The following is a 14,088-nucleotide window of genomic DNA, read 5'->3' as shown; positions in this document are numbered from 1 at the left end:
TGAGAAGGATTGTGGAAGGGAAGCTTTGCGAGAACATCTGGATTCAGGCCAGATAGAGGCTCTCAAGACTAGATTTTCACTTTACAACAAATAGTTCAGAAGTCATGAGAATATAACAAAGATTTATATTTAAGTTTTGTAGACCAGCAAAAGACATACGACAAGGTGCTAAGAGAAAAGCTGTTCGAAACACTACAGTTATATGGTGTCAATGGGACATTATATCAAGCAATACTTAGTCTTTATATGAGTTGTAAGTCAGCAGTTAGAATTGAAGGAAGTGTAGGAATATGATTCGACGTTAAATCTGGTGTCAGAAAAGGATGTACATTATCACATCTGTTATTCATGATCTTCATGAATCAATTTATGAAGGAAAGCAGTATTAAAGCTGATATCAAAATGCGAATCTCAACTCTTTACTTTATGCAGATGATGTTATACTTTTAAATAAATCCAGTACAAGTCTGCAAGAATCCCTAAATAAATTGAATAACTGTAGTAATACATTTGGTACAAAATTCATCAATAGCAAGAAAAAGTCAATGAAAATAGGCATAAATATTGAAAATATCCAATGCATCGCGAATGGAGAACCTATAGAACAAGTAAAACATTTCAGCTACTTAGGCAACATTTTTACTAAAAACGGTAAAATATATAGAAATAGACAATAGAATAAACAAAGCCAGTATGGTAGGACGTTAACAGAATAAATTTACATGGAATAAAAGAAAATTTAGTCAAAACACTAAATTAGCTGTATACAAGACAGTATTCAAACCAATTTTGACTTATGGATCAGAGAGCTGGGTTAGAAATAAAACACTTGAGCAAAGACTAGAGACCACAGATATCAGAGTCCTGAGAAATATTAGGATGAACAGGATGACATCAATGGCAATATCATATTAAAAACGAGGATATATTAGAAAATAACTTGACATTGTTAGCATCCAGGAATGAGTTAGCAGAGCTAATCTCAGGTGAAATGGTCACTTAAACAGAATGGGCGAGGAAAGATTAGCAAAACAAGTGTTCTCTGCCAGGTTGGCAGCAAAACGACCCAGAGGAAGACCAAGATATAGGTGGATTGATACGGTACAAAGTGCCTTAGAAGAGAATAATATAATATAATATCTGATAATGATGGACTCTTGACAGGTAACAGATTGATTTGGAGGAAATATGTTGATAGGAAGTTAGTAATGATGTAAGTTTTTCATGTAGTACTATCATGATATCCTGTATTCCCCCTTGAGGGTACATGTTAGGAATTTGATTATGATGGTGACTAAAAATCGAGATGACGTTTTTAAAGAAAATCACTGTTGGGACTCTTGGCATGTATCAACTGACTTGCCGGGCTCAGTATGGTTGACTACACGAGTTTCAAATTTTAAATTCAAAAAGTAGAATTATTCGCCTCAGTAAATCTTTTTATTCAATTTATGATAATTCATATTTAATTTTGTTTCTATATATATATATAATAGAAACAAATGAATGATATTCTAGTATTCTAGTGGTAGTACGACACAAATCGCCAAAATCAATAAATGCTTGAATTTTATTATTCAGGTTTTCTTTTTAATCAGCAAATGATATTCTAATATTTATTTGCTTTTTTTAAGCTTTTCAACAAAATAGCCACGACAATATACCACAAACCCTCGCATATCAGAAACTACCTCCATTTCCACTCATACCATCCATATTCCGTTAAAAAATCGGTCATCTTATCATAATTCATAAATGCTTACAAATTTTCAACCAATCATAGTAATCTGAACGCAGAAATAAAAAAACTAACACAGGTCTTCACAAATTGCAACTATCCTACACAACTAATAAATTACAAAAACAGGATGGCCCAAACCTGCCAAAACAACCCAAATACCAAAACAACCTTCCCAACACAAAAAATTGTCAAAGTACCATACACCCAGAACACATACAAAGCCTACAAATACATCTTAAAACATACTGACTACAAACTGGTATTCACCACTAATCAAAAATTGTCAAATCTCCTAAAACCCACTAAATCTCACACACAAAAAGAAAGATTTGAACACCACAACGTAGTCTATAAATTCCTCTGCCAAAAAGACTGTGATATCACCTACACAGGTTCCACTACCAGGTCTTTATGGGCAAGACTACAAGAACATTTCCCTGATTGTAACATCCCTCTTCCAGAACATTAAAACACTAAAAAAGAAAAATCGAATACAAAGCACAGGAAAAACAGAAATAGTTGTTCACGTCCTTGAACAAAAACATACCCCGCAGATCGACAAGGCCATAATAGCAGACAGACAAGACAATGAAACAATGCTTAGAATATCTGAAACAATAGCCATAAAATGTGACGCAAACTCTATCAACGTCCACAGGCTCTACATAATCTCCGAGGTTCGGAAGCTTCACAACGTAAAATTGAGGTCACAACTCGACCAATAGGTGATAACACAAACACTTCAAAAGCAGAAACACCTAACCGACTTGACATAGCATCCACTTCCTGCATGAGTTCAGACGATGACCAAGCATAGTCGAAACGGACCGTACCCCGTCAAACCCTTTTTCCAACCCTCCCCCTCAAAAAAACAGTTGCTGTTTTCAACCCCTTTCCCACGCTACCGCCCATCCCTAATAATAGAAGAATATATATATATATATATATATATATATATATATATATATATATATATATATATATATATATATTATACAAAAAAAAACGTTTTTTTTCTATTTTCTTTTTTCTATTTTCTATTCTAATTCTCTCACATTGCCTATGACCCCCCCCCCCCCTCACACATACACTTCCTTCCAAAGCACCATAACTGCAGTAGTTTGCACATCGCGGAAAAGGACAAGCCACAACACCCAGGAAAAAGGTATGTGAAAATTTCTCTTCCTTTATGCTACATATATTTATTGGTAAATATACATCTACAATGCCCTAAGAATCCGTGAGTAAAAAGCCAATGGCATTTAAACAGGGGCACTCCTAAACAGAAACAGGCAAAATAGCCGTAAATATAATAATATTTTCTGTCATACTTCTCATTTTTACTTCACTGAACTTCATTTTTATGTTTATAAAAGTACTTGTCCAAGTAATTATTAAATCTATAACAGTTTGTAATCAAAAGATATCTATAATTAGATTTTAATAGGTTATGTTTGCTTATTATATTTTCCTGTAAGTTCACTGGATATTTCAAAGAATGTATGGAAAGAAACGGTTTGGGCCCAGCTAATAACCTCATAGATTTGATAGAATTCAGATGCAATCCAGAGATCTGGATTGATTGTAGATGTGGAAAACTAACACAGGTAATTCTATAATATATTTATTTACCTATTTATTTGGTAGGTAATATTACCTTCTCTTTTTATTTCAATAATTTAAAAACAAGTTTACCCATATGGAGAGCACCGTCTATTTCGTAGCGTGTCAAAATATTTAAGATTTATTATTAATATTATTATTATTAAACTACTACGTCTATGCGAAATAGGAACAATACGTGTACTAAAGAAGTCGCCACTTGATCAGCTTGAAGGAAGCGTAGTTTGTTTCAAATGAGTGTCTTCTTATTATTCCTTCCCTTCCCTTCTCTTTTACCTTATGGCGTAGAGGATTTCTCTAAATTTAACTGCTATTGTATCGAGGATAACGTGATTAGCCCTATGCTTCCCGGTGTGTCCTATGTCTCTAGATGCGACCAGATAAATGTTCCTCACGTTACTGACGGGAATCGAACTCAGGTCTTTCCAAGAAAAGGGCTTCGTCTATACTGACTGAACTACGGAACCTATTCAAGATGAATGGATTTTCTGTAATTTTTATTTGTTCCTAAAATTACATTTTTCGTTTCTAAGATGTGAAGGATATCTATTTTATATATATCGTGCTGTATATATCGTAGCTAAGATTGCTTTGCTAACTTATCGTATTTAAAAAACAAAGGCACTGATTTTATAGCGCGATAGATCAGGTGTTTATGCTTATTTAGAAATTATCTTTTACTTTCACCAGGCTTTATTTATATAGATTCTATCGTATCGTATCATATCACACACACACACACACACACACACACACACACACATATATATATATATATATATATAGAAAGTTTTTTACCTTGGCATAATATATGTTAAAGATACCAAGCTATTTTAAACCTGGTTTTAATCCATTTCCCACGAGTTACCTAAGACTTGCTCTACTTTGCGGATCACCCAGACTTGCACTACTTGCAGACGCAAACTTGACTTACTTGTCTGTTTGCTTACTTGGGAAATGGATTAGAGACTTGGGAAATGGAGAGAGAGAGAGAGAGAGGGAGCATAATTGCTAATTGCTATTACAACAGATCAGGTGTTTACGCTTATGTAGAAAACATACGCTTAATACGCTTGTTTCATATAGATCGGCTAGGTGAATGGTCTCATGAAACTCCATAATTCGAAAAACACCAAACCTAGCCCTGCCGAAAGCAACGGACAAAAGATCGAAACTATCTCTCTCGTATGTTAGTATTGTAGCAAAAGCCCGGTGGGAATTTCTACTACCGAAACGGCTAATGTACAAATGCGCAACCAACCGACCGCATAACCCGTGACAATGGAGTAATCATTTTTGCAATAGAAAATACCTCGTTTGAGCAATGTTTAGAGGCTGTTGGACAGCATATCCCACTGAAAATATACCCCACATTTCAGGAGGTGCCGTACAGATATACTTCGTCAGTACATCATAGTCCGAAACCTTACTTGAATAAACATTGGTGAGTACCATGTAAGTCTGTCGCCTATCGCATTTGGTCGCAAAATAGTAATGTTACGAAATGTCTCTCTGAATAAGTCACCAAATTCTGCGCGGACTTCTATGAAAATACAGCTCAGTAACGGGCAAAATCCTAACACTGCGAGCCTCAACCCCTAAACCTCAGTTTGCCCATATCAAGAATTTTAGAAGATAGGCCTGAATGCATTTAGACGACGGTGCAATCGGCTCTGTATCGAAAATAATAAATACAGCAACAGACAGAGTAGCCTGTACCTTCCACATCACTCTGGCGGCACAATGTTTTTACTGCCACGAAAAAGGCTATGTAAGGAAATCAACGTATGCGACTAAAAATTAGACACCAGTTAAAGGCTACCAGCGTCAGCGGATTCGAAAACAAGAAACATCAAACAAAAAGAGACACATTATTCCCATGAACAGCAAACGACTCAAATACAAAACATCGCCAAACACCAAGGAATCAACATCACGTACCACTATAGACACTGTACCTTTGGAAGAACTTCTATCAGCATCATCGACAAGCAACTATAAAGAAAAGGAAGCAGAAAAGAGAAAAACAACAAAACCACGTGTATAAAATAACGTACAATAGCAAGGAAATAGTAGCACAATAAATGGAAGAAAACAGACACACGAACAACCAAAGATAAACCAACGCGAGTGCACTAGAGATCCCTGCCTCCAAGCATTTTAGAATCTTTCCAACAACTTACAGAGGTTGAAGAGTGGAGACTGAGCTTCCTAAGCCCTTAAATAAGAAGACGAAACTGAAAATGAAGCCCTCACACTGAAGGCCTGCTGAAGGAAGCTCTGAAGCTGAAAGCAGCTTCAGAGCTTCCTTAAAACAATTCGTGGTTCATGATAAAAACTGTTCCATGGCTTATGCCTACACAATCACCATCAGTTGACTAATTACCCAGCTAGAATTACTAGGGGGGGGGGAAGGAAGAAAAACTATCAACCTCAGAATGATGAACAGCTTGAAGTGCAGGTTTAGATTTCGTTCAAAATCACTTCAATGAAGTTAATGAGGACCACCCATACGGACAGTGGATTTCAACTGCAATTTCTGCAATGGAAGACACCAATGCCAAGATCTTCGACCCTCACTAGCTTAGCGTCTCCACGGTGTAATCCATAACTATATGGTGACTGATATTTCAGGCACCTGGATATACATGAAAAAGTGTTCTCCAGAGAATCCAATGGTGGTTCTATGAGGACATTTTACCAGGTGCTGCTCGATAGATTAATTATTTAGCGTTTGGCTAAGAAGAATGCATGCATATGCCACCATACATACATACATACGTACAAAAAAGGGACATACAAGACAATAAAATCTATAAAAGAATATAATAGTGTGAAGTGACACTGTATTCATATAGAGATATAAAATATACAAATAAGAATAAAATTAAAATTGAATGTTTAAGTTCGACAGACAATTAACATCTGTAGAAACTGTCATAAAGTCAGTTACAGGTTCCTTGTAGGTTCTTTAAGGACAACTAAACGTAATATGTCGTATAGTTTGGTTAACCTCACCACAGTCACAAGATGATTTGGTCTTATTCTTCAAGTAAACAAGGGAGCTCCGCACCTACCATTGTTGGTGCGAACCTTATTTAGGGAGGTCCATATTTTACGAGGTAGGTCGAATCTTTATGGGCGACTGTTTGGGTTAAAGACTATCTGTCAGATTACTGGGGTTTCGGCAGTCCATGCTATTGTTGCATCATAGCCCTCAGGATCAAGTCCTTGTGCCGGTATATTAGGCAGTTGTCTTGTATTAAACCTCTGTGATGTAAAGCTGTCAGTATCAGAGTTTATAGGAAGCAGTGGATTTCGGCGAATTTTGTTATATTCGCGAATCAGGTTGTCATGGCGTCGTTGTGGTAGTTGTATGTGGCTCAGAACTGGTAGCCAATATGATGGAGTAGTCGTTATTGTTCCTGATACGCGTTGTCTGATTCAGGACGGTATCAATTAATTTAAGGTGGGCACTGTTCGGCCAGACGGCTGAGCATTATTCAGCAGTTGAGTAAGCGAGGCCCAGAGCAGATGTCCTAAATGTAGGAGCACATGTCCCCCTCCCCAGTTTGTTCCAGCAAGTTTATGCAATATGTTATTTCTAGTCTTGAGTTTGGCAGTAATATTGGAGGGATGTCTACTAAAGGAGAGGGTTCTGTCTAGGGTTATGTCCAGATGTTTTGGATTACAATTGTGCGTAGTATGTTCCCATTTAGTGGCACTCTGAAGATGTCACGTGCCATACTATTGTTCAAATGGAAACAGCATCGTTCAGGCTTCGTAGTGCTTGGAATAAGACGTCACTTCTGAAATAAGTGATTTATCTACTCTACTCTACGTCACTAATTAGCATCTGCTCTATAGTACAGAAGTTCTGGTGTGGAATGTGTACACACACATCATATGGATCATTGCATATCTCCATCACATGCACTAGATCGTGACTTCATCATTCTAAGCCTCTGCTTCCCTGGATACACTGAACACAAAGAAGGAGCATAATGGATCTTTAAAATGCTTGTTAGAGGACAGAATATCTGAGATGCTTCAGAAACTATATCACTATCCTCATCAGAGATATGTCTACTTTCTAACCAACCTCTGATTGGTGGCTACTTGGTAAGGCTAAATTAAAGGTTTGTACTCAAATTATAGCCACCAGAGTAATCTGAATAGTCATATAGTCTTACGTAGTTTGCAGCAACAACAGTAAGTAATTCATCCGGACTCTGAAGAATACCAGCCCTTGGAAACCACCATACGTTCATCTAGAGCACACTGAAAAAGGAGCCCTAATGCAAGCACTTCACAAGCATATAATCATTACAGATGAAGCTACAAATTATTTTTTTTTTCCACTGGTTAAATGCCAACAAGAGTGCATCATCATTTCTTCTATAAAACAGATAGTGGAAGCATTATAGAAGATAGTAATGGAATCCTCTTCTATGCCTTGCAATACTATAAAACCTTATACCTGGGTATTGCATTAGTATGGTATTCTCCATGATTTCTCTAACACAGAATATCGAACAGCTTCAGGAGCCAAAGTAAACACACATAAACAACAGGACTGTGGTGTGGAAAACATCTGGTCACTGGTCTGGAGAGCATACAAAATACCTGGAAATTTAATTAAGAAACAAACTTCCAATTTGGATTAAAAATTGCGAAAAATACTTAGTAAATATTTCAAGCAAGTTCAAGAAAAGTGAGCGGTAGTACAGGTCACTGCTTCAGTTAGAGGGAGAGTGATAATTATCAAACAAATATCATATGTCCATCCGCATACATTGAAAATTGCTACTTCTTCAAAACACTTCATCATGAAAATACAATCAGAAATTACCGCGTTATATGGGTCAAAACCAACTGGTTCTCCTACAACAAGGCCTATGTTCCACTTCATATAGGACAGCAGGGCTTGGTGTCAGCCGAGCACAAAATGACAATGTTTTTACACTGATTTTCATAAACACTCAACATCCTTTGCCGCCAAAGATCTCTCCCTCTCCACTGTCCTATGAATGACAATAACGCATGGGCAGGCATATCTGACCACATTCTACAGACTTACCCGCAAAGTTGGAAAAGCCTCGATCTACAACAAACAGTGCAAACAGCTTCACTTCAAGAAATACTTAAAGAACCTCTCTTCCACAATAACATGATAAGATGTTCTGTAGAATTTTTTATATAACTAACAGCTTTTCTTTCCTGCATGGAATTGGCAATGTGCTCTAATGATACGCATTAGTGAGATTCATAGATGATATTTTATCTCCAAACATAATAGGACGCTGTTCGGAATCACCAGCAACCGTTGAGTATTGGATCAAGGTTAACAGATGCACTATCTTGTCTGCGCTTCAGATAGGCATGCCATGCTGTGCTAAATATTGCACCTCAAACAGATTTCCAAGAACCAACAGCAGAAAAACAGACGCCTACAAATTTCTCGCAAAGGTGGTGGTGGTGACACTCGATATATTCATCATGCACAAAATCTATGAATTTCTTATCGAAAGAACACAACAACAACAACACGCCAACTTCGCAATCTTTCCTCATCTTAACAAACCCCCATTAAGTGTGATCTTCCTTACATAAGAAGAGCCATTAAACCTAATGCTCACATACAGTGGAGAATGTTGCGCAACACCATACCCATTGCTACTATACAACACAAATTTTACTCTGAATTATTAGAACAGTGCGTCCCATCTACCCAGAATATCCTGTAAACAATAAACTGATCCGTTTGTCTCGGAAACGACACTTCTATCCTGTGGCAGGCTACACTCAAAGGAAGAATACTCCAAACTTATCCGCACACAGTCTATAAACTACCCAGTTTGTAACTATAATATATGTAATTTATATAATATATATAATTTGTAATATATATATATATATATATATACTGTGTATTTGTTTTCTTAATAATAGAAGCAGACACTTGTCATGAACTGTATCATAGAGAAATATAAAGATGGAGGGCTTAGTTTGGATCAAATACTGGAAATCTATCTTGAAGAAGAGAAAGTAAGTAGTCGCACAAACGACATAATTAATAGCATAGCCAATGACTTATTTTGTTCTGATTTTATGCATAAAGCTTACAAAAACAGAAACTGTTGAATGATAATCAAGAAATGTATTCGATATTGACGTCATAACTGTATTTACTAATAAATTGCCAGCTTTAAAGCTTATCCAGGCTTAACATATCGTATAGCAGATGTATGATCGTCGGACCATCAATCTGTTACGCTACATGTTTATTCAACACGATTTAAAAATCTTTTTTAAATGAAGTCAGTTTGTAAGAGACATTCATGTTTTAAAAATTATCAAAAAGTATATACAAATATCTAAAAAATAAATGCTTGCTGATGCCTTATATTCCTCAAAGGGTGCAAGGCGATTTAGTTCTAATCTAGCTTTCTCAAAGACTCAGGTGGGAGGAGAGGAAGCAGCCTTAACCCTTAGACTGATACAGAATGTGATTTTCAAAAAGGTGAAGAAACCTGTGAGAAATGAATGATAAATTAATCAGTGAGCAATCAAAAATATACAGGGTGGCCTTGCATTAACTTTCCCTCTTTGGAGATATCTGTAGCTAAAACTAATACACGGAATGAGACCACATTTTATATAAAGACTATCGAAGGCATGGGGAGATAAATTCCGCGAAAAAAAGATTGAGTACCAAATTCGCCGATAGGGGAAATTTTGACGCTGGCGGAGCCGAAAGCAGTCAAATATTTGTCGAATGACTGACGAATTGTGCTCAATATGTGTCCTACCTGAACGTTCAGTACAGCGCCTTTTACGCCAGCATATTAATGAGAGGGTTATCAGTCAGTTCTTTAAGACGGCATGGCCGCCTCGATCCCCTGACATCACTCCATGTGACTTTTGGCAATGGGGGTATTTGAAATCCGTTGTGTATGCTGGTGGCGTTCCCAACTTGCATTTCTTGAACGATAACATAAAACGGGCTGTTATGAACATTCAATCCGACTCCTTACGCTCAGCTGTAGAGCATGTCGCACACTGGATGCAATTTGTTGTACACAAGAAAGGTCAGCACATTGAAAATCGTGTATGTGGCCCAGGAGACCCTGATTCTGATGAATAAAACATTATTTCCTGTGAGTTCAATCACTACATTAATTTCTGTATCTCTCGCAAGTTGTTGTTTTAGTTTAATTATTATTATTCTTGTTATCATTGTAACGCGCCAGATATCCAGCTGGAATGAGTGACGCGGCTGTCGCTTACACCGTCGAAATGTTATTATTCCATTTTATCTGCCTTTAATGTAATTATCCGCTTGTTTTCGACTCCACTAGCGCCAAAATTTCCCATATCGGCGATTTTTGGTATTAAATCTTTTTTTTGCGGAAATCATCTCCCCATGCCTTCAAAAGTCGCGGTATAAAATTTGGTCTCATTCCGTTTATTGGTTTTAGATACAGATGCCTCCAAAGAGGGAAAGTTATTTTATTTATTTATTAATATTCGAACATTACCTGTTCGAATATTAATTATTTTTTCCTCTCTTGTTCTTTGGTTTTCTCTTTATCTTTCGGTTATGATAATTCCAGCTACTGATCCTCGTTCTGATGCACTGTTGTGTTGGATAAATACATGCCGTCACGTGATACATCATTTACGATTCTTTCTCAGTGCATATTCTTTAAGGGACTTTGTAACACAGTTGCGAAGATGGTGGAATGTTTCACATACCTCGCGTGTAGGATGTGAGAAACCTTTATAATGACTTTTCAACGAAAGTAAATCACTTGTCTTACGAACAAGTGTGTGTGTGTGTGTGTGTGTGTGTACATTTTGATACAAATATTTGATCGATAAAAAAATTTAAAAAAATTATTTTTTGCATTTTTATATTTTTAAAGGTGTTTTTGCATATTTTGTATTTTACAGAAGTGCAACTACAATTTGGATCCCTTGAAATGTGCATATTATAAATGAGAAACAATATTAAATCCTACTGATCTAGATATGACAGGTATGAGATTATATCTAAACAAGATGATTATGATTAAGTATAAATTATAAAATAATATTTAATGTTCATTTGGTTGGAGAAAATAACGAAATCATGTAGATATATTTTTTCAACATTAGCTAGTTTTAAGTTATATTCTGCTGGTCTAAAGTATGTAAAACTTTAGATATAAATATGTTAATGAAATGGACGTCATGGTTGCTGAAATATATGAGTATGTACATTTTATTCATTTTCGTGCTGCTAACTTTCTTCGCGTGTTGCCTAGTTTTTAAAATATGTTTTTCGTTATAATCTCTTGTTTGACAGAAGGATAGATTAAATAAAAAAAAAAAACAAGGACTGACACTTCATGTCAAAGAATGCGTAACCTCTATTTGCTCCCCAGTTTGATTTAGTCTGTCTAGAACTTTAATTACCAAAGTAGGTTGCATTCATTTGCTGTCTGGGTAGCTCTACAAAATCTGATAAACGCTCTTACTTCTTTAACTATATATCCCCAAAATTTGGTTTTCTGCAGTTGAAATCTCACAAAAGAAAAGTTATCTTTATCAGTACTTCGACTTTAGTAACCTGATACGACTTCACAGTTGCGGTTCCTTTTTAGTTCCACTGAACAAGCATACATGCTGAGGTATTTGAATAAGCAAACAATGTAACACAGAGCGTCCATCTACCTCTCAGATTAGGACTTCATCCAAATCATTCTGATAACTTATATCAAATCCTTATCCAAGTATCCTTTGACATGGAATAACCCAAAACAACAATCCCCAATTTGGTTTCGTTTGGCATTACCATGGTTCCAAATGGGAGTAAATTCTGTATGTTTGCTCTTCCTTTCCATGATCCGACTACTGCATTCGTTATTGGATCGAACCTGTTCAGCACGACTAACAGAAATAATTCTTACTGTAATGAAGGCTTTCATCTCTCATAGCGCCGAAAATTTTCATGTCTATTTTCTTGAATCCAAGAAAAAATAAAATGTGGCGGAAGAACAAAATAACATCACTACGCTCAGTTTAAATTGCTCTTCCCAACAAATAAAATTCCTCCTGTATATTAATGACCTGCTCGCACTAATTTCAAATCCTATCTATAGAAGTTTTTAATAACAGTGCGTCCCATTCCTTTCTGATTTTACGAACCCTGAGGTACCCAGTTATTAAATACTACAAGATAAACCGTAACCAACTCATTAAGCTTTAATCTCATTGCTATACTTCAGTGGTGTGAGGGAAACCTCAAAATCATGAATGCTATCAAAACTTGAATTTGGAATGTAGGTAATATTTAATACCCAATTGCAAACATGATCAGACCTATTTCTCGCTTGAACAACTGGCAACAATGTAAAAATCATAAATCTGTCCAGTCATGGAATTCTGCTTACATACTGTATTTTTCGGGTAATGCACCCAAATTCTCTCAAATATTTCATAATGCTATTCAAAAGAGGGCATTCCGCTTAATTAATAATCCTCTCTCTCTCTCTTTCTCTCTCTCAGACACACGCACACGTTTTGCCTTTTCCCAATTTCAAAGAAACTTTGAAGAACAATACTCTACAGACCAGGTTGCTATCCCTCCTCTAATTGCTTCCGGTAATTTCTGTAAAAATAAGTGCATCACTAAGTAAACACCAACTCACAGTGCAAATCCAAACTCACCGAACCAAAAACTCTTTCTCATTTTTTTCAATCTATCTGCTTATTATTTCTAAAACAGCCCCTTTCTCCCCACTCTGTCTTCTCCAAAGACTGCAACCTTCATTTGTTCAAATGTAATAAGAAATAAAGTTTAATAACTATTCAGGCGAGAGCCTGTACAATTGGTTACTATTGTGGCGAAAATATTGATAATATTTATGAGTTTGTTACTTAGTGAGAAAGGGAAGTGAAAATATTATTAATAATTGGAGAATTTGAATGTGTGAAACAACTCATAGTAAATGAGTAGTGAATTTATGGAGTAATTCCAACCTTAGAGTGAGAAACTAATCCATAATTTCATAATAATATTAAAGAAAATAGCGATTGATGATATTAGATATCTAGATTCACTCTACGGCAGCGACTGAAATCAATCTGAACTTTTGGTTCGAGTCAGCATTTTTTTACTGTACTTTCTAAAGTACAATATAAATGTACTGAAGTTATTGATTACAAGAGATAATGTAGAACAAACTAAAGATCAAAAGGTCTCAAGCTGTTTTTTTTTCGAATTTATTGTTTAAAAATCAATATCCTTACAAATATCAATAGACGTATTTATAACAGTATTCCAAATACTGTAATATCATAATAATGCATGACATCTAAATTTTATTTTTTTAGGTGCTTTAAAAAGTGTTAATCCAACATACACACACTGGTACTGTCTTCTGATTTTGGAGTTCATTTTACTTATATATTCATCAAAGGTTTAATATAAGTAGTTAAGTATAAGAAATGTAGTGCATTAACTGTTGTGATTTAATAAAAAGTAACTGAAATTAGTGTAAAGTCAATTACAATCAAATAAAATAGAAAAATACAACAGATGCTTCTGTACTTAATATTTAGTGCAACATGTATATCAACAAAATAGATGTTCAAAATTGATTTTCAGGTTTCATGTATGTATATATGTACAAATATACTCGTATATATATACATATTAGTTCTTTACTGCAGCTGTT

General features: G+C 35.7%; 1 protein-coding gene across 2 annotated transcripts in view; it reads left to right on the top strand.

Annotated features, from left to right (window-relative positions):
* The window catches only part of LOC150110389 (uncharacterized), a 60,205-nt gene extending 46,349 nt beyond the window's left edge, over positions 1 to 13,856 (top strand). For both annotated transcript variants that reach the window (XM_090393452.1, XM_090393445.1), the window contains exons 4-7: positions 3,220 to 3,348; positions 9,317 to 9,412; positions 11,321 to 11,405; positions 13,745 to 13,856. In XM_090393452.1, the coding sequence (XP_090249578.1) occupies positions 3,220 to 3,348; positions 9,317 to 9,412; positions 11,321 to 11,368 (273 nt within the window). In that variant the 3' untranslated portion in view covers positions 11,369 to 11,405; positions 13,745 to 13,856. The remainder of the gene's footprint in view (positions 1 to 3,219; positions 3,349 to 9,316; positions 9,413 to 11,320; positions 11,406 to 13,744) is intronic.
* Positions 13,857 to 14,088: the final 232 nt, after the last annotated feature.

Source organism: Typopeltis vanoorti, chromosome 1, assembly GCF_054136105.1.
Source record: "Typopeltis vanoorti isolate ZY-2024b chromosome 1, IOZ_Tvanoo_1.0, whole genome shotgun sequence".
NCBI lineage: Eukaryota > Metazoa > Arthropoda > Arachnida > Uropygi > Thelyphonidae > Typopeltis > Typopeltis vanoorti.
The sequence above is the reverse complement of the archived record's forward strand: the minus strand, read 5'-3'. Positions and strand labels throughout refer to the sequence as shown.